This window comes from Danio rerio, chromosome 4, assembly GCF_049306965.1.
Source record: "Danio rerio strain Tuebingen ecotype United States chromosome 4, GRCz12tu, whole genome shotgun sequence".
NCBI lineage: Eukaryota > Metazoa > Chordata > Actinopteri > Cypriniformes > Danionidae > Danio > Danio rerio.
In genome coordinates this window covers 53058246-53085512 of record NC_133179.1, presented here as the reverse complement: position 1 = coordinate 53085512, position 27267 = coordinate 53058246, and the positions used below count along the sequence as shown (strand labels likewise).

The 27267-nt window shown below is 38.6% G+C and overlaps 1 protein-coding gene and 1 long non-coding RNA gene across 2 annotated transcripts in view; one reads left to right on the top strand and one right to left on the bottom strand.

Annotated features, from left to right (window-relative positions):
- Positions 1 to 25120, top strand: part of LOC108179160 (NACHT, LRR and PYD domains-containing protein 3-like) — a 38430-nt gene extending 13310 nt beyond the window's left edge. The window contains exons 3-13 of the mRNA XM_068220252.2: positions 3830 to 3918; positions 4145 to 4256; positions 7076 to 7180; positions 7588 to 7672; positions 9457 to 9652; positions 10126 to 11902; positions 20237 to 20410; positions 20537 to 20710; positions 22901 to 23074; positions 23895 to 23941; positions 24407 to 25120. Coding sequence (XP_068076353.1) covers positions 4213 to 4256; positions 7076 to 7180; positions 7588 to 7672; positions 9457 to 9652; positions 10126 to 11902; positions 20237 to 20410; positions 20537 to 20710; positions 22901 to 23074; positions 23895 to 23941; positions 24407 to 24936 — 3306 coding nt within the window. The 5' untranslated portion in view covers positions 3830 to 3918; positions 4145 to 4212 and the 3' untranslated portion in view covers positions 24937 to 25120. The remainder of the gene's footprint in view (positions 1 to 3829; positions 3919 to 4144; positions 4257 to 7075; positions 7181 to 7587; positions 7673 to 9456; positions 9653 to 10125; positions 11903 to 20236; positions 20411 to 20536; positions 20711 to 22900; positions 23075 to 23894; positions 23942 to 24406) is intronic.
- Positions 1 to 27267, bottom strand: part of LOC141381964 (uncharacterized) — a 1176553-nt gene that overhangs the window by 298053 nt on the left and 851233 nt on the right. The gene's annotated exons all lie outside the window — the stretch shown is intronic.

The following is a 27267-nucleotide window of genomic DNA, read 5'->3' as shown; positions in this document are numbered from 1 at the left end:
TATAAAGTACTAGAGACCCAGACTTAAGTAAAAGTACAAGTACTCTATCAAAAAGTGACTTGAGTAGAAGTGCTCTTTAAGCACCATACTTAAGTGGAAGTAATAAAGTATTTAACATTTTTTTTCAATTAAGTATTGCAAGTAGTTTATTTCAAAATTTACTACTCAAGTACTGAAAGTAAAAGTACAAGTATTGTGTTATGTAGTTATTAAAGAAAGCAGTCAAAAGACATGTTGTTTTGTTAATTTTAAATCTTTTTTTTTTTTGAACCACAGATCTGACAGATTATATCAGCTTTAACACACACCTTTCAAAGTTGTCACAAAAACACTTCATAATTCACTTAAAAGGCTATTGAAACCTATTTTCGGAAATGGGTTTCGCAAATTACTGGTTATAAACATTGTAAATGAAAGATCTAAACATTTTTCCAGAAGACGCTGGTCGCTATGGCGACCTCAGTGCAGCTGCCAAGAAAAGGTCTATAATTGTAACGAGTAGGGGTGTGAATTTACACTGGTCTCACGGTTTGGTTCGGTTACGATTATTATGCCATTGATTCAGTTCAATTCGATAGCCAAGTATTGACGATGCTTTCCATACATAGATTTTTTGTTCACAACACAATAATTTTTTTTTTATTAAAATCTAAAAAATATTAATATTTATATATTATCCCTTTAACTTCCTGCTCGACCAAATGGTTGACCATATTTTGACTGACCATATCTTATTGAGAGGAGTACCTAACTTACCTAAACCTGATTGAGCCATCTCTATCATTTGGTTGAGGTAGGTTATGCCAAAAAAAATTCACTAGTTGTCACTAACTTAATCAAAAGCACTCGTCACAACATTGTTTCTACAATGAAATTAAAAACAAGGAAATCTGTCCTGACATCATGTGAACTGTTTTTGGGAAAAATTTGCAAGGTAAGCATATATTTTGACTTATTACCTGCTAAGAGCCCTAACTTTACAAAGTTATGGTACTTGGTGTCATAAAAAATATTTAGTGTGTGTGTGTATTAATTTTTAAAAAAACATGCTCTACTAAATGGTTAATTTGTCACTTTATGGTAGAAAAGCAAAACTAAAGATTTCATATCATGCATTTCTGCAGTCTGAATGGACTGTTTGCTGAGAAACATCAGCTTTTGATAATTCACAGAATAAATATGACACAGCTTGTTATTTATTCATGAATATACTGAGATCATTTCTTAAGTATATCTATTTTTCAACACTTTTAGGATAGTTTTGGAGTAAATATAATGAATTTTTAGAACTTATTTGTGGAAATCACAACTTTTAAAGATAATTACCTCTTAAATGGCAAATACTTGTATACCAGCATTAGCACAATCGTAAGAAATTTAAATTTGATTGTTTGTGTATTTTTTGTAGATATTTGATGGATGTCAATAGTTTCTACAGTACAAGAACTCATCGTCAGACCCTTTTACCAGAAAATTCTTTCACTGATGAGATAATTCAGCATGTTCACTCACATACATACACTCTCTCTCAGACACACATGCACATACACACACACACACACTGCCCTGCACACACCTAATGTAATGTACTATGTACACATTCTCCGTACACTCTCACACATTCATACACTCTAACACGCGCACACACACACACACACACACTCACAGTTCTCTCTGTCTCTCACTCACACACAGAAGTTTGTTTTCGTGAAAATTGGGTACATTAGAAACATTTAAAAGACAATCTACAGTAACTACCCAGATGAGAGTAAACAGATAAGAACTTGAAAAGTAACTTATGGTCAACAGACTATCTAAAGGGGGACCATCAAAATAAAGTGTTACCTAATTTTATATTTACAAAATATGTATACATTAGGGATGGGAAGATTAACCGATATGTATCGATACGCGGTCATGCGCGTGCACGATGCGAGTGCATCGGTAGAGCAGCAGAGGATGAATGAAATTTTGGAAGCAAATCGAGATGCATCGGTTTTTGCGAGATGCATCGGTTTTTCCGAGATACAGCTTATTTTTTTAATATAGAATGTATTTTTTATTTATTAACAAGTGTTGTCAACCTGTTTTTGGCGCATAATTTAATCGACCTACGTAAAGTAAGCCTTAGCAACGGATTTGCGGATGTGTACACTTACAATACAACTCAGTGTATCAGGTGTGCGGATGAAGCTAGTGGTGCGCCCTCAGAAAGCGCGAGAAGCAAAACAAACATTTTATTCCCCACTGAGTTTTAAATCTAAAGTATGGCAACATTATGGATTCTGCAAAAAGGATGGACGACTTGACAGGACTGATGCAATTTGCAAAATGTGCCGCGCATCTGTAAAATACGCGGGCAGTACGACTAATCTGATGTCTCACTTGAAGCGGCGCCACGGTGTTGTTGTGAAAGCATCTTCCAGTGTTCCTACATCCCCGGCTTTCGCACTGCTTGAACTGTAGCTACCAGCTCCAAAAGTGGTGAGAAAAGAATTGAAAGTTTTTTTTTTTTCCATGCGCAAAAGTTTTGTGCGCTCTATGCCAATAACGGATGTTATTGCATTGTTCATCTGCAGGGCCGGAGCAAGCTGAACTGCTGCTCTAGGCAGAGGACGATCACGCCGCCCTCAACCCCAATGTGAAAACGAAAGTGCACGGTTATGAAAATGAAGTGACGTGTCGCGGACCTCTATTCTGCCGCCTTATGCGCAGATATAACTGAGGACGCGCGGGTGTCGCGGACCTCTATTCCTCCGCCCTATGCGCGGATATAACTGAGGACGCGCGGGTGTCGCGGACCTCTATTCCTCCGCCCTATGCGCGGATATAACTGAGGACGCGCGGGTGTCGCGGACCTCTATTCTGCCACCCTATGCGCGGATATAACTGGGTGTTGCGGACGCCGCCCTCTCTATACTGCCGCACTAGGCGGTTTTAAAAACCTCCTCCTGTTAATTTTTATTCAATTATTATAATAATAATATTAATAATAATAATGATAAAAATAATGGGTGTCACGGTGGCACAGTGGGTAGTTTATCACCTCACAGCAAGAAGATTGCTGGTTTGTTATATTTTTATCAGCCTGTTGTTTACAGTGACAGTGATGTTTCAAAGCAGCATAACACTGCTAGTTCACGACCTTAAGTTTTGAATAATCAGTGGCAAAATATATCTTTGTAAAACTTGTTTTCATAGTTAAAGTTAAATCACAATTCTTGTTGTGCAATGCTCAACCTTTATGTTGAAAGAGTGCAAATATGTATAATTTAATATATATTGCACTTATACATTCTGTTTATCTTGAAAATACTTAAATAATATGTGCTATATGTCCTAAAATGGCCCTCTACTGTAAACTGACACTCTGGCTCTGAGAGAAGAGCCAGTTTGTAAAAAAAGTATTGGTTTTGCTTGGTTAATAAATAATCAAACTCATTCAATGGCACAGCATCCTCTTTCACATAATCTCATAAACTTGATTTAATTAGTTAGTGCTGAATTATCGCATTGTATCGTGATATGGGTGTGAATCGTATCGTGTCGCATCGCAATATGTCATAAATGTATCGCTAATATATCGGATCGTATTCTTTGTATCGAGATGCGTATCGGATCGGCATTATAGCTTAGATGCCCAACCCTAGTATACATGCATGCACACATCATACGCTTGATCTTTTTTTCCTTCACACCAGTATCATAAAGTAGAATGATCCACCTCAACGATCAGCTTATTTAATATGTTAATCTAATTGGCCAACGCATTTGACTGAAAATAAAACCTTTGACCAATAAAACATCTTTTACCCCCCCCTGCCTTTAGCCACGCCTGTTGCTTCAGACTGCAGTTACCCAAACCTCCGAGAGCTCAAATTGTGTTCCTGCTGCACAAGAGCAACTGTACTACTGCATGTAAGTTTAACACTTCTACATTATGATTTGTGAAAATGATAAAGGGGTTTATATGTGTATAAGCGTGTTTAAATGGCTGTCTGATCCTATATATATATATCTGCAGTGAAATGACTGAAAGTCAGTTTGTCCTATCGGGTCTGTTTGAGTGCGGTGTTGTTAGTGAAGTGAGCTGTTATTGCTATAAAGTGTGCTGTTCTTCATCTCAGTATATTGTCATCTCCAGGTGATGGTCAGCGGCTGATTGTTTCCTGAAAGCTCTGCTAATGTCTGCATTGGTGTTTTAGCTGCAGTATGGCAGAGGAGCGAGTAAAGGACTCTCTCTCAGAGAAACACAGGTATTGACTCTGTTTTTAAATCATTTCAACACTTTCTCTGAAGAACAAAGACCAACAACAATGCATTTATTTGTGTTGCTATTGCCTGGTCAAATGATGGACAAAGCTTCAGTTTACAGCTTCTGCAAATGTGTTTAGATCATTCTAGATTACAGACAGCTTGATCTGAGGTAATGATTACCAGAGCTCAATGTGTGTCATGTGTCGGGTGTAAAGTCCAAAACAACATCAGAGTTAGAGCTGACTACAGAACAGTTTTAGCTAGTTTATAGAGGAGAGAAAGAAGATCAACAGAACTTAAATTAGTACAAATGTGCATGTTAAACATAGTGTATAGTTCAGTGAAGGGGATTTTTAAATAGTTTTGTCTCTCAGACTTAGAGATTATATTCATTTCTATAGATACACAATAATGCTTTGTGTTTTATATCTCCTCATCTGGTTTCTTTAGTGAGTTTTTACTCTACAGGTTCCATCACAAGGTGTTAGAGTCAAATGTGATTTCAGTGAAGCTGAGATTGTGCAAAAATGATTGTATTGCAAAAACGATTGTGTTGCAAAAACGAATACAATTAATATCTAAAGCAGAATCTTGGACATGTTCGGGGAAAAGAGGATGTATTGTCAACCCAAATAATGACCTGGGTCAGTCTATTTAATAAAAGACTTTTCATTTATGCGTGTCCTCACGCTCTTCTCAAAGCTACAACCAAAATCAGAACAGCAGTTTTGTGTTCAGCGCGTCTGTGGGTCTGCATGCAGAGCATGTGAGTCTGTGGCAGAGTGTTCTCTGAACCGGCCGCCCAGGTAAAGTCTGTGTGGGAAGCGCTGATGTTGAATTGGGTCTCACACTGGATGTGCCACGATATGCCATCCATGGCAAAGATGTTTTCTATAAGGCTCAGGCATTGTGCAGCTTTGCCGCCATTTGATGCCTTGCGTTGCTTAGCAACATATACAAAATAATGTAAATACCGCTTGACGTGAAGAAAATAAAGGAGTAGAGAGGTGCTGTTGTTGATCGCGTCAGCATGTGCTACAGTCATGTATTCCATTGTAATACACCATAAGCTATTGTGAAGAGCATGTTGTTTTTCTGTGGCCGAGTGAATTAAGTCAGCAATCAAGCTTATTAAAAAAGAAAATCGCACATGTGCCACTAAATACATTTTCCAGTTCAAAAACGTATATTTTGAGTCGTGAATGTGAGCGAAATGGTCGCACTGTCGAGCCCTGTATTAGACGCAAATAAGGAGTGAGGACTGGTGAGAGTGTTATGGAATTTAATAACGCACGCTAGGGCTGCACGATTAATCGAAAAAAGGTCACGATCTCGATTAGACCCTACACACGATCTTAAATCAGCTTTTCCACGATTCAGCCAATTATATTATCAAGGTCAGGAGAGAAGCAAAGGCAGTCGCAAAAGTCCTCTCAGGAACATGAACACCTTCAAATGCTGTTAAAAGTGTCACATGCTGTATTTATAAAGTATAATTCACTCAAAAACGTCCTTTCTGTCTTCATGTAATGATGTATTCACGGCCGAAAAATCACACGTGAGCTGACCACGAGCTACTGAGCACGCCATTGATGGCTACTTTAGTGAACAGAAGCTGCATAGGCTGTGAATAACAGGTAATAGAGTTGTAAATAACGTTCAGTTTGTTGCACAGAGCGATTGTTTGAGAGCCCCGCTGAAATAATGATTTGCATGTGTATGTGTTTTATCACAGTGACGGCAGCCATGAGCCGCACTCGGAAATGAAACCTGTGTGCACATCATTTAAATGATCATATTGCATTTTACAGTTATGATTACGACAAGTATTTGATATGTTTTTTTTTCCTTAATAGCGAACACATACTGTTGGGCATGAAAATACTTGTTTAAAGTGTCAGTATAGCTACTTTAGCTTATGTAATGTTGAATATAATGCAAGAAGAAATCTGATAATGACAAATGTCTGATTTTACCAGTGAAAACAAACGGTCTAATAATGCTGTCAATGACAAACGACAAGCACATGTCTCAAACATAATAATTCAGCTTTATAATTATGAATAGTTGTATTCTGATGGCATCATTTTACTGTGAATTAACAAACAGGACATGTTGAAAGTCTGTTCAAGTCCACCATAATGACTGTACAAAGTTTAGTCAGATTAAGGTAATCAGAAATGGCTGTTTGGCGGTTATTTAGGCCTACAGTTCGAAACTCATGTTTAACTGCATAAACAGTAAACACAAGCACATCTTATTGAACATAATTTATTTTCATCACCAATTATTAGAGTAGAACAGTTTCTCCAGCAGTTTGTGATGCATTTTGGAAACAGGAAATGAGCCCCTGGTCTAATGCGCCATCTGGCTCAAAGACTTATTATTTGGGTAGCACACATATATTCTGAATGCCTTCAACAGAATTCAAATGAGCCATTTTAATCTAGATTAATTCAGAGATTGGGGATTTCCTCTGTCCTCCATGCAAGTGTTTATCAATAAATCTACTAGCTTGATAAATCCTGTTATCTTCTGCCGTCCTGAGAGGGGCAAGGCATGACAATTTAGAGTATTCTGCAAGATTTCGTTAAAGAGCAAATAATGAACAGTTTGAAGTGTGATGCAAGAAATGCTTCATTAACTTCACTGAACACAGAAACTGATCTAACACACATTCAGCTGGTACAGGAAGAGGCAATACAAGTGAAAAATAACGTTATAGCCTGTGAGTGATTAATCATTCATAATTCCCCTTATGGGCTAATTTTGCTACAAAGAGACACTTATTTTTCCTCTGTTGTGTTTGTGTGTTCAGTGTGACTTCAGGATCATGTGTGTCCAGCTCTGTGTCTCTGAAGAGTGACTGGTCTAAAGAGGATCCACCAAACTTCAAAGAGGAAACACCATCATCTGCACAAAGGTATTCAGTGTTTTACATTATTGCTCACACATGAACTGTTTCAAACATGTTATTGTGAACCAACAATCCAGTAAAGAGAGCCATTCCTGAATGACTTTATCGGCTCATTAAGACATTTACAGACTCCAGGTGGCAGATTTAGTTTCTAATCTTATTACTCCAAATACATGCGCTATAGGGGAAATGAATAAACTAAAATGGCCATAGTGTGAGTGTGTGTGTGTGTGTGTGTGTGTGTGTGTGTGTGTGTGAATGAGAGTGTATGGGTGTACCCCAGTACTGGGTTGCAGCTGGAAGGGCAGCCGCTGTGTAAAACATATGCTGGAATAGTTGGCAGTTCATTCTGCTGTGGTGAGAGGTGTGTTTGCCTGTAAATGTATAATTACAGTAGTTTTATCTGTTAACAGTGATGAATATGAGTCAGCAGATTCAGGAGACGAGACTCACAGGAGACACAAGAGCTTCACAGACAATCTCCAGTGGATCTTCCAGGTAGTAAAAACTTATTTTGAGTCATAAAATCACTGAAATAACTCCATGAAACATACAAATATTTCTTCACAAGACTTTTGAGAACTGTATCTTGTATCCTTGTAACCACACAACTAAAAACGTCTGCAAAATAGTCTTAATCTATGGAGGGTCATGCATTAAAATATATTTTCTCTCTTGTTTTCTTGTGATCACTACTTCATTTCTCATGATTTCCACTTAATTTTCAATTTCGGCAAATAATTGTTTTCTGGTTATAGCAACTTTTTCTGCTTCTATTTCTATATGTATTAATGTATTATATTTATTATTATTATTATTGTTATGTCTTTCTGGAATTACCTAATGTTTCTGCTTCTTCTAAGACGTTGTCTCAGACATGCATACCGTATCTTCATATCACATCATTTGCAGAGATTGACTTTTGAAAGTAATAGTAAATCTCTTGCAGAAAGGACACATTAATGCATAAGCAGATCTTCATCATTCTTCATCATCTCATTCATTCATGCAGCAGCTTATTTTGAGCCATACAGAACTGTGCTTTAAAATGGTGACGGTTGAGGGAATATTATTGTAAACAATGAGATATTTTACATGATATATAATAATGAATGTACATTATTTAAGCGTTACCGTGTGCACAAGAGGCGTGAGGTGAGGAGGGTCTTATTTAACACATTTCTGAAATGCAGGCTGGAGACGACAAACAGCCCAGTAGAAACAGACGGGAGGAGATGATGAATTAGTCCCCAATAGAAACACACTCTGTAATTTCAGGATGGTCACAAAACACTCTTAAAATACTCGTCATGTGATTAGCCGGCTGATGAGCTCAGAGTTCTGCTTTGCACTCTTTTCATACAGATTTCTAAAATAAAGAGCATTTGTTTTCTAAATGAGTTTGCTCCTGAAGATTCAGCTGTTTTCTCTGACATGTTTGCCAGTCATGTTGACAGAAGACACAGAAAGAGAAACGACTCCCTGTCAGTTTTACTCATTTTACAAGAACATATAGTTTAGTTGTAATCATGAATGTACACAAATAATAATGGTAATAACCTTTACTGTTCAGATCTGTGTTTGTCCCATTAACATGATCAAAATGAGTATTTCAGCTCTTTTTAAGGAGATTGACCTCATATATCTGGTGTGCATTACTCTCTAATAATTCAACAGACCAGAGTCAATTTCTCCATATATCAGTGTAATAGACGTATAAACACAGATGGCTTGGTTAAAACAGGACTACATTGTGTGTAGGACTAGTCTCTTTAACATCTTACTCAAAGACTGTGTTGTGCTTTGGTGTGATTTTTGTCTTTTGTAGCTGTGAAATATCTGAAATCATTCAGCAGTAGTGATATGTAAAGGGGGTCACACACCAGATTTCTATTAGGGTGCCTAGCTCTGACTCAGGACACTTCATTTTTCTGTTGCACCATCTGAATAGTTTTATTTTAAATAACATGTGAAAGTGTGCCTCTGGTGTGTGAATCTTCCAGCTGTCATGTTTGTACTGTGTCGCAGCACTGAGTGGGGCATCCAGTGTGAGACCCCCTTAAGTGTAATGTGCTCAAAACCTGCTTGGATGTACTTTAACTATGTGTTTATCTGAAAATAACCTTTGAATATTCATCAGCTAATCAGAATCAAGAATTTAACAGACTCATAGTATACTGTATTATAATGTATTTTCATTTATTGAGTAGATTGTGGATGTACAACTGTGTGTGAATTAATATTTTGGTTAAATATTGATCTTCTCTTCTCTTCACTCATAGAATCTTGAGAGTAAAATGATCAGATTTCTGAAGAATGAACTGGAGAAATTTAAGAAAATCTTACAAGAAGAAAACAGACAAGAGTTTGTAAAGGAGTTTAATGAGAACAGAAGCAGAATCACAGAAGCAGCTCTTGATCTCACACTCTTCTTCCTGAGAGAGATGAAGCAAGATCAAGCTGCTGATACTCTCCAGTGTAAGAGACTCATGGATAGACCCACACGAAACCTGCAGATTTACACAGATGTTTAGCCCATCATTGAGTCTATTTATTTACCTGTGTAGATGCGTGTACATTTATATTCATTCAGTTTATTAATTTCAGTAATATTGTTGACTAATATAAAAATGTTCATGATTTATTTACAGTGCAGTTTGTAAAGTCATATTTTCTGTCCTTTAGTAGATCTGTTATATGAGTCTTGTGCTTTGTTTACCAATTAAGTGGATCTAATTGGATTTGTATGTAAACTTTAAATATTATTTTATATGTTGAAATTTTTTTTTCCCATATCTTAAGTTTTTAGTTATGATACTACACAATTCTCCTCAGAAATAGCAAAAAAATGTCTGAAAGTTCTGTCTGGCCCTACTCATGGCGATCTGTTAGACTGACACTTACAAATAAGTCAAGACTAAATCTCTCTGTGTCTTTGCTCCTGTGTTTAGATGAGCTGTTCTTCATTAATCAGCTTAAATGTAGCCTGAAGAAGAAATATCAAAGTGTGTTTGAAGGAATTGCTCAGCAAGGAGACTCCACACTTCTGAATAACATCTACACAGATCTCTATATCACTCAGGGTGCGAGTGAACAGGTCAACACTGAACATGAGATCAGACAGATTGAAGCTGCTTCCAGACGTCATCAGTCACTAGAGATACAGGTTGAATGCAAACATTTGTTTGAAGCACCTGAACAAGACGAGCAGATCAGAACTGTCCTGACAAAAGGAGTTGCTGGCATCGGGAAATCAGTCTCTGTGCAAAAGTTTGTTCTGGATTGGGCTGAAGGGAAAGAAAATCAAGACATCAGCTTCATATTTCCTCTTCCATTCAGAGAGATGAACTTAAAGAAGAAAGAAAGACAAAGTTTAAAAGACCTCATAACTCAGTTTTTCCCAGAGACTAAAGGACTGAACCTTACAAGAAGCACACGATTCAAAGTCCTGTTCATCCTTGATGGATTGGATGAATGTCGTCTTCCTCTGAACTTTGCTGGTAATGAGACGTGTCGTGATGTATCTTCAGCAGTCTCTCTGGATGTTCTCCTGACGAACCTCATCAAGGGAAATCTGCTTCCTTCTGCTCTCATCTGGATCACCAGCAGACCAGCAGCTGCCAGTAAGATTCCTGCTGACTGTATCGACCGGCTGACAGAGATACGAGGATTCAATGATACCCAAAAGGAGGAGTACTTCAGAAAGAGACTCACAGATCAGAATCAGGCCAGAGAAATCATTGATCACATTAAACAGTCAAAGAGTCTCTTTATTATGTGCCACATCCCAGTCTTCTGCTGGATTTCAGCCACTGTTCTCCAGAACATACTGAAACTGAAACACAGGGCTCATGCTGAAACGCTGCAGGAATCTCCCAAGACTCTGACACAGATGTACACACACTTTCTCCGCTTTCAGATCCAGCAGAGCAGAAGAAAGTATGATGGAGAAAACACACCAGTTGTCTCCTGGGATCCAAACCTCATCCTTTCACTGGGGAAACTGGCCTTCCAGCAGCTGGAAAGAAACAATGTGGTCTTCTATGAGAGCGATCTGAAAGACTGTGGCATTGACGTCTATAAGGCATCGGTGTACTCAGGCATGTGTACCCAGATCTTTAAGAAGGAGACGGGAATCATTCTTGGCACCATGTACTGCTTTCTTCACTTGAGCATTCAGGAGTTCATTGCAGCCCTTTATCAACATCTGTTTCTAGAAAACAAGAAGCATGGAGGGTTTTTTATACAAATTAGCAAAAATAAAGGCTTGACCGATTTCCTGAAGACTGCAGTGGACAAGGCTCTGGAAAGTGAGAATGGACATCTGGACCTTTACCTTCGCTTTCTTATCGGTATATCACTCCAGTCTAATCGACAACTCTTACGAGGCCTGTTGACACAGCAGGATGACAGAGACCAGAGCAAAAAGGAAATAATTGCCTACATCAAGCAGAAACTTGCAGGAAATCTGTCTCCAGAGAGATCCATCAATCTGTTCTACTGTCTGAATGAACTGAACGACCAAACTCTGCTGAAAGAGATTCAGTCTCACCTCAGTAGAGGAAGTCTGTCATCTGCTCGTCTTTCACCTGCACAGTGGTCTGCTTTGGCCTTTTTGTTGTTGACCTCAGAGAAGGAGCTGGAGGAGTTTGAGCTTCAGAAATTCCAGAGATCAGACGAGTGTCTCATCAGACTATCAGCAGTCATCAACACCTCCAAAAGAGCTCTGTAAGTCAAAGTCCTCTTTTCTTTCATCTGTAGAAGTCCATCTATTAGCCCAATGACGAAACTAACAGCATGGTCAAATTCATTAAATGCATGGTTAAATGCATTTAAATTAGTGCTGTCAATATTAACGTGTTAACGCATGCGATTGATTTTAAAAAAAAGAAAAAAAAATTTAACGCAGTTTTTTTTTCCTGTTGTGGCCAGGGGCAGACCGGGCAGTTTCCCGCTTGGTCGACGTACTTTTTGGGCCGGGCTGATCATCTTCTTATGATCTGATCGGCCCATAAAACACTAAGCAGACTTTCATGTTTTTCTGCCTAAGTGATTGACATGCTGTCACACTCCTGTGAGCTGTCATGCTCTGAAAGTAAGATGTTTCTTTTCCGGACAGAGCAGCCATGTGACAAAATCTGCAGCCAATTGGTTCTTTTCTTTATTGACTTTGGGCTGACCCAATCACAAACTTCCATGTTGGGCTCTGTGTAACGTAGGTGTGTATTTGTCAAAATAGTCGAGATTCAGTCCTGTTTCTCATGCGCGAGAGAGCAGAAGCGGAGAGCAGGCACTTGCCTTTCGCATCTGCACTCTGCAGCATGCAGCGGAACACAGATCAATATATTCCTGTCTATTCTATCTAGTTACCTCTCTGTCCATATAAATATACTTTTTTAGTTTTAATCTGCACCACGGCCCGCGGCAACTTCCTCCTGCTGTTTCCTTAACCTGCAAGTCTTTATTTTAAAAATTATAAAGAATGTCTGCTTCTCAAGCTCTATGAGGAGTGTCAGTCATAAATTTTAAGATGTACTCAGTCAGAAGACAATTGCATGAGATATTATGACATTGTGTTTTTGATCGTCTGCATGATGTAGGGTTATAGTGACAATAATATTTATACAATATGGTTATAGTGATATTTATACATGACCAAACTAGTGTGCAACTTAAGCAATTTTTTTTTTACATTTAGTTTTGTAGTTCGGGCCCAAACAAATATTTTTTGCATTTTTTAATTGTTTAAGATAATTTGATTGACAATGTAAAAGCTTTTAGCTACATTTGATGTTTCATTGTTGAGTCAAACATTTTTTAAGGGTCTCTGACACATTGCTTTTTTTTATTTATCTTTATTTTATTAATCAACATTAACTGTGTACGTCAGTTTTTGTCATGTTCATTATTTATTAGGCTCCCTCAAAACACACAGGCACCCACATTTCCAGAGTGGATTATAATTTTATTATAATAATAAATAAAAAATATATAAGTTTTTAATTTGTCAACTCTCGTTATTTCCTATATATGGCTTTTGTGCTTTTATAGAGTGGAAGTTGGTAAACATATTTAAGGGCGTGGGGTGATGGGGAGCATTTTGATTGATGTAGTGGGCCACTCTGGCCCAAAATGTCAGGGCCGATTATTTTGTCCCAGTCCAGCCATGCGATGAGTACAATTGTTTGTATTCAAAGCTTTATTGTTATTATAATTTTCCATTTTCCATATCTATAATATTTGTATTTTGGCTTTTTTTTTTTTTTTTTTTTTGCAGTCCACTTAGAATCCAACATGGAAATCAATGTTTTCTTTATTGGCATTGATTGTTTTAAAATTCAAATGGCATTAACATGCCTGTGTTTTAATTTCTGCAACAAATATGGCTGCCAAGCCAGGTTCTTGATGGTTTATTGTGGGTATGTTGTTTACATGAAGAAATCTGTGTTACAAGTTAAAAAAAATTCTAATAATGAATTATATTTTGAATTTAAGTAGTATTTATCTTGCGTTTACATTAATTTTACATTCGAATGGCCAAAATTACAAGTTTCAGTCTTTTAAATGCGATTAATCGCGATTCATTTTTAAAAAAAAGTGTGATTAATTAGTTATTTTTTTATCGATTCACAGCACTAATTTAAATGCATTTAAGCCTTTTCTAGTGCTTCTGAAAAAATTTTGTTATTTATTCGAATTTATTTATATACATTTTTTATCTCTGAATTTAATCTGACTCCAATTTATGTGATCCTAAAATTTAGACTGTATTTCGAATTGTATGAATGGATCACATTTATCATTTATGACTTAATTTAGAGTTTTGTTCTATATATGTTCCCTTACTCTTCAGTTATACATTCATTAAGGAATAAAATGTTGCTTAGATATGGAATCAGATTAGTCTCAAAAGAAATTCACGCAAAAAAATAAAAATAAATTTTCATAAAATACGTTTCACAAATGCAAAACAACATTTGCAAATGTATAAGAGTGTACAAGAAGTTTTGAATGTTTAAAACTTGTAAGTTGATCCTAAATGAGAATGTGCAAATCCTCTTTCATGTACGACTCCCCCTGGATACGTGCGGGTGTATTTTTATTTTGTGCACGTGAAATTTTTTTTGTGAATATATATATATATTTTACGCACGTGAATTTGGTTTTATGCATGTGAATTTGACTACGCATGTGTACATCGTGTCTTTTGCGTGAATTTCTTTTGAGACTAATCTGGTTCCATACTTAGACACCCCTGATTTGCATGTCTTCTCACAGACAGTATGTCAACATCTTAAAGTTAGACAGAGGATGTAGGGTTAGCTAATACTTAAATAGTCTGGTTGCAAACTGCTCATTCATCCAAAAAGAGTAGTTGATTCAGCCACTTCCAGACAACTTGCTAATTTCAATGATTAGATGATTTAAGATCTCCATGCTGTCGTGTCAAAACGACTCTGTACAGTCAATTCAATTCAATTCAATTCAGCTTTATTTGTATAGCGCTTTTACAATGTAGATTGTGTCAAAACAGTTTCACATAAATGGTCATAGTAACAGGATCAGGGTAGTTCAGTTTTTAGTGTTTAAGTTGAGTTTAGCTCAGTTCAGTGTGGTTTGAAGTCATTATTGAGAGTTCAAACACTGAAGAGCAAATTCATCTATGAGTAGCTTTTCAGATTCTGAACCATGCAAGCCAGTGGCGACACCGGAGAGGGAAAAAAAACTTCACCAATAGGAGAGTGAAGAAAAAAACCTTGAGAGAACCAGACTCAATTCGGCACGACCATTTTAATTTCTCCGCTGGCCAAAAGTCTTGTGCAGAGCTGCAGTCTCAGCAGTGGAGGCTGGAAGCTGGCCTTAGCGAAGACTCGTCTGTCCCTGGAGCGTCACTGTAATCAGTCTCATACTCTCCACTCCCCCATGACCAACAGCGCAGCAGCAGCTCAGGATACGGTCTGGTCCTGGATATGGAATCCTTGAGATCATCTCGTCGCTGGTCTTGGGTCCAATCAGTGACTCCACAAAATCTAAGAACCTCGGGATGAGTATCCCTAGGTGGAATTGGAGAATAAAGAAAATAATTAATAATTAGCGTAGCTGCTGTTCATAGTGTATATAAACAAGATGTAGAAACTTTTGTTGAAACCCGCTAAGTGATGCATTGAGTGTATGCTTTACTGGCGCACTAATTATATGAGTCAAAAGTTTCTTTAGAATCAAAATTGTAATCATGTCGAATCATAAAGGTAGCGCAGACTCCACTTAATCTACTGGATATAAAAAGATTTCAGGAGAATTCAGAATGAATTAAAACTTAACATTTTATTTGTCAGGTAAAATTGTGTTATGTCAATTACATAATTAAACATAAAACCAATTCAAAGATGAGACTGTAAAAATCCAACATCAATTACAAAAAGATAAATTAAAGAGTTTGAGATGCATACCTGACCATAGAAGGAGTAGTTCACCCAAAAAGTAAATTTACTCACTCTTAAATGGTTATAAACCTTTCTAAAACACTGTTTTTCCTGTCGAACATAAAAGAAGATAATTTGGAGAAAGCTTCAACCTCTAACCTTGACTTACACACCAGTTGTTTTTTATACCATGTAGGTCAATGGCTAATGGTTTTCAGCTGTCATAAAAAATATTTTCGGTTAAGCAGAATAAAAAGGTCATAACGGTTTAGAACCACTTGAGGGCAAGTAAATTTTTGGGAGAATTATCTCTTAAGAATCAGCAAATAAACCAGTAAATTGCATTGTCTATTGGCGGAATAAAAGTTATTCAGTACCTTAAAAGTCTTTTCTGGTAAGAGTGGAATGATCACACTGATGTTATTCTGTCTATTTTGACCTTCTCTATGCTGATAATTATCAGGTAACACTGACTATGTTTACATGGACATCAGTAATGGAATTATTTGCCTTAATCTAATTAAGACAATAGTAAGATTAAGGTGTTTACATGAGCTGCTTTTTGAATGTTCCTTTCATGATCCCGTTTTACATGTTATAGCACATAATTTGATGATTGTCATCGTATCACTGCGCTATCCACATTTCCTCCAGAGTTTCGTGTAATTTCGGGTTTTTGATCTTGGGGGGAGAAAGTCCTCGAGGGAGCTAGAACGTTTTTTAACTCTGTCGAAGGATTCGACGGCGTCACCGAAGAGTCCTGAGCTCAATATTGGAGCGTCCATAAAAATAGCTCTATCGGTTTCTGACACTTCTGCTTGTGTCAGCCAGAGGTGCCACTCAGTAGCCACCAGGGTAGCCAAAGATCGCCCCAAACTAGAGGCTGCCTCTTTAGTAGCTCTTAAAGCTAGATCTGACGCCCGAAGAGCTTCTCGAAGCTGTTCGGGTGTCGCTCCCCCACCATCTAGGCACTCTTTAATTAGGTCAACCTGATATGCCGGCAGCACTGACATGGTGTGCAGACATCCAACAGACTGACCAGCCGTCATATATGCTTTGCCGACTAGACCCGATACTCTTAATGGTCTAGACGACAAAGGAGGTACCCTTGCAGATTTTAGATCTGGACGAAGACGACGCGCTCTTCTATAATTGGCATTACTGTACATGCCCTTTCCCCTAGCCCACGAACTGCTGAATAAATAGCTGTTTTTGGTGTCATTAACCGTGCTGAATACGGATTTTTCCAAGATTTAGAAACCGCATCATGTAGCTCGTGACAAAAGGGGAGGTCCCTTAGTGGAGGATCTACTCTGCTGGTTAATTCTCTCTCATCCAGCATTCCTGTCAGTCGCAGCTGCTTCTGCTCACGTGCTGGCTGCCAATCTATTACTTCAAACTTGTCAGCAGCATGTGAAATCACCTCCACTAACTCCTCATATTCCACTGACTGGAGCGGCAGATTCCCCGACCCTCTTTGCATTTGTTGCTGCGGCGCCTCTGTTTCCACAAAAACGGAGGACGCCGCCCTCCCATGAGGCGCAGAAGAAACCGCAGAGCGTGCTTCTGACGCTCCCGAAGGAGGATTAGATCTCACGAATCCAGAAAGAGAGAGGACAGAGTCCGTCTCCATCTCATCCGCCAGATCTAGCTGCAAACCCCACGACCGAAGTCGACGCTCAGCCTCAGCACGAGCGGGACCTGAACCGCGAGAAGCGCGCCACAGGAGCTTTATTAAAGAACTCCCTCCGACTACGCAGCACTTTACGGGAGAGAGCGTCACAGTGTCCACTGTCAGCATTCTCAAATGCTGCCAGGGCACGCTCCTCTCCCAAACACTCTAAACACAAATCAGTTGAGTCACCAGCCGTAATAAAGCGAGGGCATGGAGGCACACAACGTTTAAAGTTTTTTTTCTGCCATATCAAAATAAAAAAGTAAGCTGTCAGTTTTTTTGTACTTTGTGTATGCAAGTCAGTAATGAAAGTTCACAGAAAGAGGGTGTATTTTCACATGCGTGCTTCTTGAAAGCAAAGAAGTTGATACTGAATGCTCAGTACAGGCTTTTATACTCTGGTCTGACGACACCTGCTTAATTACATTAGATTGATTTCACATGTGCTTCAAGACGCTTATAAAAGAGGTGTTCCCCTAGCGTTCTGGTTAGACGCAGTGTTGAAGTTCCCTAGATGGGGAATGTCCTATTTCCTAGTTCCTCTGAAAGGCCCGTCTTCAAGAGGTTCTGATTGGTCAGCTAGCCTATTGTGCTGTGATTCACTGATCGGCTCCACGTCACCAGGAAAAGTGTCACAGCTCTACAAGCACGCTTTTTTTGCGCTGTGTAAATCCTATAAGTCAGAGTAGCTGCAGAGTAACAGGAATTCTGTTTTATCAGTAATTGTGTTTCACACTGCTCATACTATAACTGTAGTTAACCATCAGGGGTCTGAGGTGATTTTGGGACTCCTGAGATGTTTTGACATGCCCTGACATCTGTGCTTATTTCAGCTACTTATTACACAGTTGTTACCACGATTGGGGTGGAGTGACAGGAGACAACAGGAGGTAAGATCCAATATGCAGTTTATTCAAAGTCAGGCAAGCAATGGTCAAATCAGGTGCAAACGGGTATGTTAAGGCAGTCCAGAATCGTCGTCAATATAACAGGCAATAGGTCTAAAGGCAGGCGGCTAAACAGGATAACACGGGTACTAGGCTAGGATCGAAACACAGAGAAACAAGACAGGGAAATGCGTTGTAATGTTACTAAGAAGCAAACAAGACTCAGCAAACTGGTAGCGTCAATGAGTGGCTTATGAATGGAGTGGAATCAGTCTGTGAACAAGGTCCAGCTGGTGATGCAATCAGGATAGATGACTGAGCAGGCGTGTGTGTCTGGGAGCAGTGCATGTATGAATGTGTAGTCCTGGGGAATGCGGAAGTCCTGAGAGTTCGTGTGAGAACCAGCGATCTCTGGAAAGCGATCGCTGGTTGTGTGACAACAGTACTGGCCAACATGTGTTTTATTTCTATTCAGCACAAACTGAGCTACAATAATATGTGAGAAATATTGATGTACATCCTTGTGTTTTTTAGAAAACAAATATGTGTGTTTAGTAAGTTTTAGAGAGAAAAAATAGCTGAAATAAGTTCCATAAACCACACTGAATGTGCCTGAACAAGTCTTTAGAGTAAGCAGTCTTGTAGACTAAAATATTTACTACATAATTATGTGAAAATATTCTGTTCTTATACAGCCACACATAAAATATATATTTGAAATGGTGTAAAACGTGTTCGCCAAACTCTCTTGTGCATTAATCCAGCATTTAATAATCATTTCTGAATGAGTCTGAGACACTGAAGTAGAGGAATGACAAACGCTTTAAACACAAGAATAAATCAGATTTAAACATGAAAAACAATTACTGTAAATCTAAATCATATTTAAGACCTTTAATATAGATTTCACTAATAGTTGCAGTCTTAGTTCACTGTTTGTGACTGTCTGTGGGTGTCAACATTCAAAATCACTTTCTGTGTGAAAGTGAAGCGCAGCAAGAACACAAATAAACATTATACCAGTGTTAATCCTCTTTCAGAACAGAACAGTGGATCTGGAGGTGTGAAAGCAGCAGAGTTAAACGCTTAAGTGAAGCTGTTTTGTGTCCTGCTGAAGGTTTGAGCTGCTCTCATATTTGTGCAGTTCATTTTCAAGTCATCTTTTCAAGTCAGAGTAGCTGTTAGCCATGTCAGTGTGAGCCTGAATCAGACAGAAAATGACACAGAGGACACAGCTGAAGGTCACGCATGCTCTCTAAACTATCATCTGACAAGTGTCTTTCACATATGTTCAGAATAAGCATGTGTGAGTAATATGAAACATTCTCATATCTTTTGTGAGTTCATTGTCTGAGATGTAGAGCACAGGGAAAGCGTCCGCATAGAGAGACACTGCAGCACTGCTGAAAATTGTGTGTGTTTACAGCGGTTTAATGGATAAATATGAATTTTTATCTGAATTGTTAGCGGTGCCAAACAGCATTTCCCATTGTTTACATCCTTGTTTATGTCCTCGCTACAACATAACGTTAGTGCTAAAAACTGTGTCTGATATACTAGAGAAGATTGAAACTGCTGTACTAGAGCAACTGATATGGTGTACATGGCTGGATAAGGCTGAGGAGTTGCAGGCAAGATTACAGGGCAGACAGTCCTGATCACTGACATGGAGGAATCTTTAGAAACAAAAACACACAAAGAAATATTTATTTATCTTCTATATTTCTGTTATATATGCATCTGTTTCTCTTTATTTTAAAAAGTGATTTGAGGTGCAACTTTTAAAGATGCTACAGAAAATTATTGTCATTAGTTTGTTTATTAAAATAATAATAAATACAACTATTTTTAAAAATCCTGTTTTTCTGTGATAGGTGTTAAATAAAGAGTTGGGCTATTGGAACATCTGAAGGAAGCCATTTAATTGTGTTTTATAGACATTAATACTATTTAAAGCTAAAATCAGCAGATGTGCTCACCAACGAGTGAAGTTAAACCAGTCACTCCAGTGAGATGTGCTTCAGACTATTAAACACACCAGATCAACACATACATATTGTGTTTGTCCTCTACACAGGCTACAGTTCTGTAATCTCACAGTTCAGTCCTGTAAGAGCTTGTCTTCAACTCTACAATCCTCAAACTGTGTGCTGAGAGAGCTGGACCTGAGTAACAATGACCTGCAGGATTCAGGAGTGAAGCTTCTCTCTGATGGACTGAAGAGTCAACACTGTAAACTGGAGACACTGAGGTCTGAGTTTAAGCATCTGATTGATTATATGATTTGATTGATTGATTGACTGATTTTTTTTTTTGTTTTGTTACATCAGACAGATCACATTAACAGTGTGTTTTAGTAATGTGTGTTCTTTCTCAGATTGATGACATGTAAACTCACTGCCGATTCTTGTAAGAGTTTGTCTTCAGCTCTACAATCCTCAAACTGTGTGCTGAGAGAGCTGGACCTGAGTAACAATGACCTGCAGGATTCAGGAGTGAAGCTTCTCTCTGATGGACTGAAGAGTGTGAACTGTAAACTGGAGACACTGAGGTAAATGATTCTCCACTCTACAATAACTACAGTCAGACAGCTTCATATTAGAGCTCTTCATGCTTGAACATGTTAACCCTGGGTGATACTAAACCAAGATAACAGGAATTTTGTTTTATCAGTAATTGTGTTTCACACTGCTCATACTATAACTGTAGTTAACCCTCAGGGGTCTGAAGTGGTTTTGGGACCCCTGAGATGTTTTGACATGCCATCTGTGCTAATTTCAGCTACTTATTACACAGAACTGGCCAACATGTGTTTTATTTCTATTCAGCACAAACTGAGCTACAATAATATGTGAGAAATATTGATGTACATACTTGTGTTTTTTAGAAAACAAATATGTGTGGTTAGTAAGTTTGAGAGAAAAAAGCTGAAATAAGTTCCATAAACCACACTGAATGTGCCTGAACAAGTCTTTAGAGTAAGCAGTCTTGTAAACTAAAATATTTACTACATAATTATGTGAAAATATTCTGTTCTCTCATTAAAAGAAAACATTACAATGATCTACATTTTGTTAAGTGTGTTTTGGGTGATCTCAGCTGTTTGTGTGAGTGACAATGCTCATGAATTATTCACACCTGAGAGACAACAGACACTCCCCCACTTACCCATCAAGGGCAGTGTACAGCAATGCATATATAAGTACACCCCTCACTAATCTCTCTTTTAAATTCATATTTATTTTAATAGGAAGCTCTACAATAATATATTTGTGCATATACAATAGATTAGCCAAATCTGGAGCTCATCTAACAAAACAACTCATGATAACGGTCCAAAACTAGTACACTCAAATATATGTTATAGAAAATTATTGAATACAAAATTAAAATAAGAGGAAAAAACAAGAGAAGCAAAACAATGGAAAAATTTAGGTGACATTTTGTAGTTTTTTTTTTTTTTTGCAATTTTAGCCTGACTTTAATTGCATTATCTTTCAATTTCTGAATATGTTTGGCGACTAAAATATGATTGTCATGAATAAATCTGTTTAATAAATGTGTCCTGTTTAAATGCAGCAGAATACACTGCCTATATTGACTGAGAAATGAAGGAAAGTCTTGGTTTTCAGAATGGGCGGTCCTCCATTATGCTGAGCGCTGTATGTGACTTATACAGCCGCACATATAATATATATTTGAAATGGTGTAAAACGTGTTCGCCAAACTCTCTTGTGCATTAATCCAGCATTTAATAATCATTTCTGAATGAGTCTGAGACACTGAAGTAGAGGAATGACAAACGCTTTAAACACAAGAATAAATCAGATTTAAACATGAAAAACAATTACTGTAAATCTAAATCATATTTAAGACCTTTAATATAGATTTCACTAATAGTTGCAGTCTTAGTTCACTGTTTGTGACTGTCTGTGGGTGTCAACATTCAAAATCACTTTCTGTGTGAAAGTGAAGCGCAGCAAGAACACAAATAAACATTATACCAGTGTTAATCCTGTTTCAGAGCAGAACAGTGGATCTGGAGGTGTGAAAGCAGCAGAGTTAAACGCTAGTGAAGCTGTTTTGTGTCCTGCTGAAGGTTTGAGCTGCTCTCATATTTGTGCAGTTTCAGTTTCTTGAAAACAAATAAAAGTCTCATGATAAAGTGTGTGAAATAATCCTGATTACTCGCTCATCTAAAACAATATCTGGTAAAGGCTGAATGTGAAGGAGAGTCAGCAGTCATGAATATTGATCAGGTGTTTCTCTCCTGACACAATAAAAGTCCCCTAATGGAGCATCAGTGTGAATGTGACTGTGGGTCAGGTGATGAACACATGAAGAGAGCGGCTTTGTGTTTGTCTGAGCTCATTTTGTTTTAGTCCACAACAGAATCACAATATAAATGATGAAATCAGCTCATTTCCTGTTGTGTTTAATACATGACTTTAAGATGATCTTCTGAGCTCAAGTGTATCTTCTTCCTCCTCACAGCAGACTTTACAGCTTGATGTGGTGTATTATGAACAATGTCTTTGCTCTGTACACTTCTACAGATGATGTCGAGTCCTTGTTGAGTGTGTGAGCTGATGCGAGGGCTCAATCAATAAGGAGAGCTAATCAGGATGTGTGTGTTCATCACTGCTGTTGACATGAGCAGAAACAGCAGTCAGCATCTTCACAACACAAAGAGATGTGTGATTGTCCAACTGTGTGATGTGGACTATTGCTGTGTTTGTAGATTGTCTGGCTGTATGGTGACAGAGGAAGGCTGTGGTTTTCTGTCTTCAGCTCTGACTTCAAACCCCTCACACCTGAGAGAGCTGGATCTGAGCTACAATCATCCAGGAGATTCAGGAGTCAAGCTGCTCTCTGAACAACTGGAGGATCCAAACTACACACTGGACAAACTCAAGTATGTGAAGCATCACTGGTCTTGTGCTTTTGCACTAAATGGCTTTAAGAGGACAAAGCTCTTTTGTGATCAGCTTCAGTTTTCTGTGAGGGTTATGGGGTGAGGACAGACAGAAGATACAGCTTGTAGAGTATTCCAGTCATGTCTATGAAGAGCAAATCTTTGAGTGTGAAATGAATCTCCTCTGTAAATGTTGAAGTGTACTGGCTCAGTTACAGTGACATTAAGCGGGACACACTGTACAGTTTCAGCATTTGAGCTGAGCAGAGAAACTTCTTCCTCCATTTCTGCTGAAGAATCATACAATATCAGGTCAGGAATAGGGTTTGGGATTGAAGATGGATTCAGATTCTGGAATCAGACACTTGGATTAATGTTCAGACTCTTGTTCTAAAATCAACATCTGGATTCCTCTTCTCTGTGCACACGTGTATTTTTCACTTGCTAATCTGTCAGGAACTTGGGCGCTGGCGAGCAGCTTTAATAATCTGAACATAGTTTAGAGATGGACTGCAACATGTGCTCAAAGGCTGCATGTGCTGAAGAACGATGGCAAAGCTAAGTGTGATCACTGTAATAAATGAATGTTGCAGCAGGGTGTCTCCATCAACATGAGCAGTATCTGCGCTCGCTTCACCAACAGCAGAGGAAAAGAACGCACTGTGTTACATTCATTGTGCATCCCGGCTCAACCAACAAGTGTTGTGTGTTTTAGCTCAAGAGTTTGGAGCGTGTAGCTGAGCAGCTCAGTGCTAGCTTTAGCTTATTAGCTGAGGGGGAAACTAAACAGCTCATTCTCTCCATCTGTGTGTGTTTACAGTCTGGATCATGGAGGACACATGCGGATTACAGCAGGACCGCGCAAATGTAGGACTACACATGCACGCACGCACACACACACACTGCACACACACACTCTCTCTCTCTCACATACATACACATGCGCACTCACTCACGCACGCACACATGCTCACACACACATGCACGCACACACACACATTTGTTTTTGTGAAAAGTGGGGACATTACATAGGTTTCGATTCATTTTATACTGTCCAAACTGTATATTATATTGCCCCCACCCCACCCCTAAACCCAACCATCACAGGAGACTGTGTGCAGCTTTACTCTCTGATTAAACTTATCCTTTAGGATTTATAAGGTTTTTGAGAAATGAGGACGTCACCAATGTCCTCATATTGCACCTCCTTTTTTATACCTGTGTCATGAACATGTCATTACACAGATTTGTGTCCTGATATGTCACAAAAACACGTACACACACACACACACACACAGCTGTGATTATAAATTTGTGTGTTCTTGTGTTCAGATGTCTGTTTCCTCACTCTGGATCCAAACACAGCACACACTCATCTCATTCTGTCTGAGGAGAACAGAAAGGTGAAGCGTGTGAGAGGGAATCAGCCATATCCTCATCATCCAGACAGATTTGATGGTCTTTATCCTCAGGTGTTGTGCAGAGAAAGTGTGTGTGGATGCTGTTACTGGGAGATTGACTGGAGTGGAGATGATGGTGTGGATATGTCAGTGTCATATAAGAGCATCAGGAGGAAGGGAGGAGGTGATAAGTGTGTGTTTGGATCTAATGCTCAGTCCTGGAGTTTGCGCTGCTCTTCCTCCAGATTCTCATTCAGACACAATCACACAGGCACTAATCTCCCAGTGGATTCGCTCAGCAGGAGAATAGGAGTGTTTGTGGATCACAGTGCAGGAATTCTGAACTTCTACAACATCTATAGAGACACAATGAGCCTCATCCACTCAGTCCAGACCACATTCATTGAGCCGCTCTGCCCTGGGTTTGGGCTTAGTCCTGGATCATCAGTGAAACTGAGCTGAAGACTGACGAGAGATTTACTTAGAATCCTCTGCAGGAGCAGTCAGCAGCAGTGAGATGATGTGTGTGTGTGTGTGTATGTGCACGCGCGCGTGTTACGACCTCAAAAATGTCTAGAGCTGAAGTCGAACATAAAAGTTAAAGAAAAATAAATAAACAGTTAGCAGGTTTATGATTTTTAAATGACCTTAAAGGTTCTTTTATTGTGAGGAGGTGGAAAATGTTTGTATTTACAATAAACAAATAAATGAGCGCAAACAAAAAGCTTCAGAGCTGAGCAAGGCCAAAAAAATAAACAAAACATTAACTGGAGCTAGTTAATGTTTTGTTTATTATTTTGGCCTTGCTGAGCCCTGAAGCTTTTTGTCGAAGATAGCTTACCTACTGATTAAAAAAGAAGTGAAGAAAATAAATTACAAACACTACCCTTACTCCTTAACTAAACCAAAAACAGGAGAAAATCAGTGTCAAAGTAAATGGCACTCAGCCCCTACGGCGCTCAGCTCACAGCTTTATCAAACAGGGTATTTGACAGTCACAAAAATGGAGGGGAGAGGAAAAAGGTGGAGAACACCTTAATGTTTACAATTTATAAACAACCAGAAAAAAGCACTATGATATGTTTTCTACAAGAACGCCACATTCTTAGAAAAGCTCTCCGTCCCTCCCCCAAGCGATCTGACTCCGTCGGTTCCTTTTCAAAACATGCTGCATTCTCCCAGCACCAACCACAGCACACGCACGCAGCACTTCCAATTAGGGTGGGACGACCTGGAAACTGGAACGGGACAGGAAGAGAAAGAGAGAGACACACACACACACACACACAGCGGCATAGAAACAACCCAATACGCTCTTGCGTAACAGCATGCAAGGTCGAAAAACAATTTCATGGTCTTATAATCTGCATTTATTTTCACTTAATTATTCCAGCGACTCCCATATGAATCGTCCATTGATTCATTTGTTCCCAAACCCCTCCTTAGCGCAAAGCTAATCTGCACTGATTGGACCGATGACAGCCTGTTGTGATTGGTCGACACTGACTGCCTTCAGCACGAGACAGAGTGAAATGCCCAGCATTTCAACAATATAAAAGTAATCAAAGTGTATATAGTGTAAGGCGTGAATTTTGTCTGCCATTGGGTGAATGTAAATACAGACAATGAACTTGAAAATACAGACAACTAACTATTTCATTGAGCAAAAACTGCAAAAACTGGCAAGCACACTCTACCTGCTCTTTTCACACACAAACACACACACACACATACTTGTTTTTGTGCATTGTGGGGGTCACCTGTCACGGTGGTTACGTAATGGGGACCGCCCTTTCTGATGATGTTAGAGACATAAAAAAAATAGTTTGCCACACAAAAACACAAACTATTTCATGAAATCACTTCAGATTTTGGATATTCCGCAAATTTTTTTTTAGACCTGACACAGTAGTCACTTGTGGGGACATTTCAGGTTTTGTGTAGAAGTGGGGTCCGCCACATACACAACCGATTTTTAGACAAAGTGGGGACCAATTCTACACACACATTACTGGTTTTGAGTCAAAGTAAGGACCAGGTCTACACACACATTACCGGTATTGAGTCAAAGTAAGGACCAGGTCTACACACACATTACCGGTATTGAGTCAAAGTAAGGACCAGGTCTACACACACATTACCGGTATTGAGTCAAAGTAAGGACCAGGTCTACACACACATTACCGGTATTGAGTCAAAGTAAGGACCAGGTCTACACACACATTACCGGTATTGAGTCAAAGTAAGGACCAGGTCTACACACACATTACCGGTATTGAGTCAAAGTAAGGACCAGGTCTACACACACATTACCGGTATTGAGTCAAAGTAAGGACCAGGTCTAAACACACATTACCGGTATTGAGTCAAAGTAAGGACCAGGTCTACACACACATTACCGGTTTTTAGGCAACGTGGGGATCAGATCAGCACCCTTACTAATATTAAATTTTAAACCTCAATCAAGTAATTTGACAGTAAACTGCTTTAGAATTTTCATTTGAAGAGCAGGTCAGTTTATAAAAAATGTAATTTGAATACAGAAGGAACCTCAAGATCCAAACAGGAAATGGTCCAGAATAGATTTAATAAATGTTATATTTATTATAAATAATTTCCACAAAACCTTTAAACACAAAAAACAGTAAACACAAAATCCATGAAACTCTCTTGCATGTCTAAAAGCAGTTCTCATTGGGTATAACAAGCTTCCACATAACTCTTCCATGTCTGTATACACATTTAGTTAAGTGCAATAGCAAACAATATTAAACGGTTAGTTCACCTCAAAAT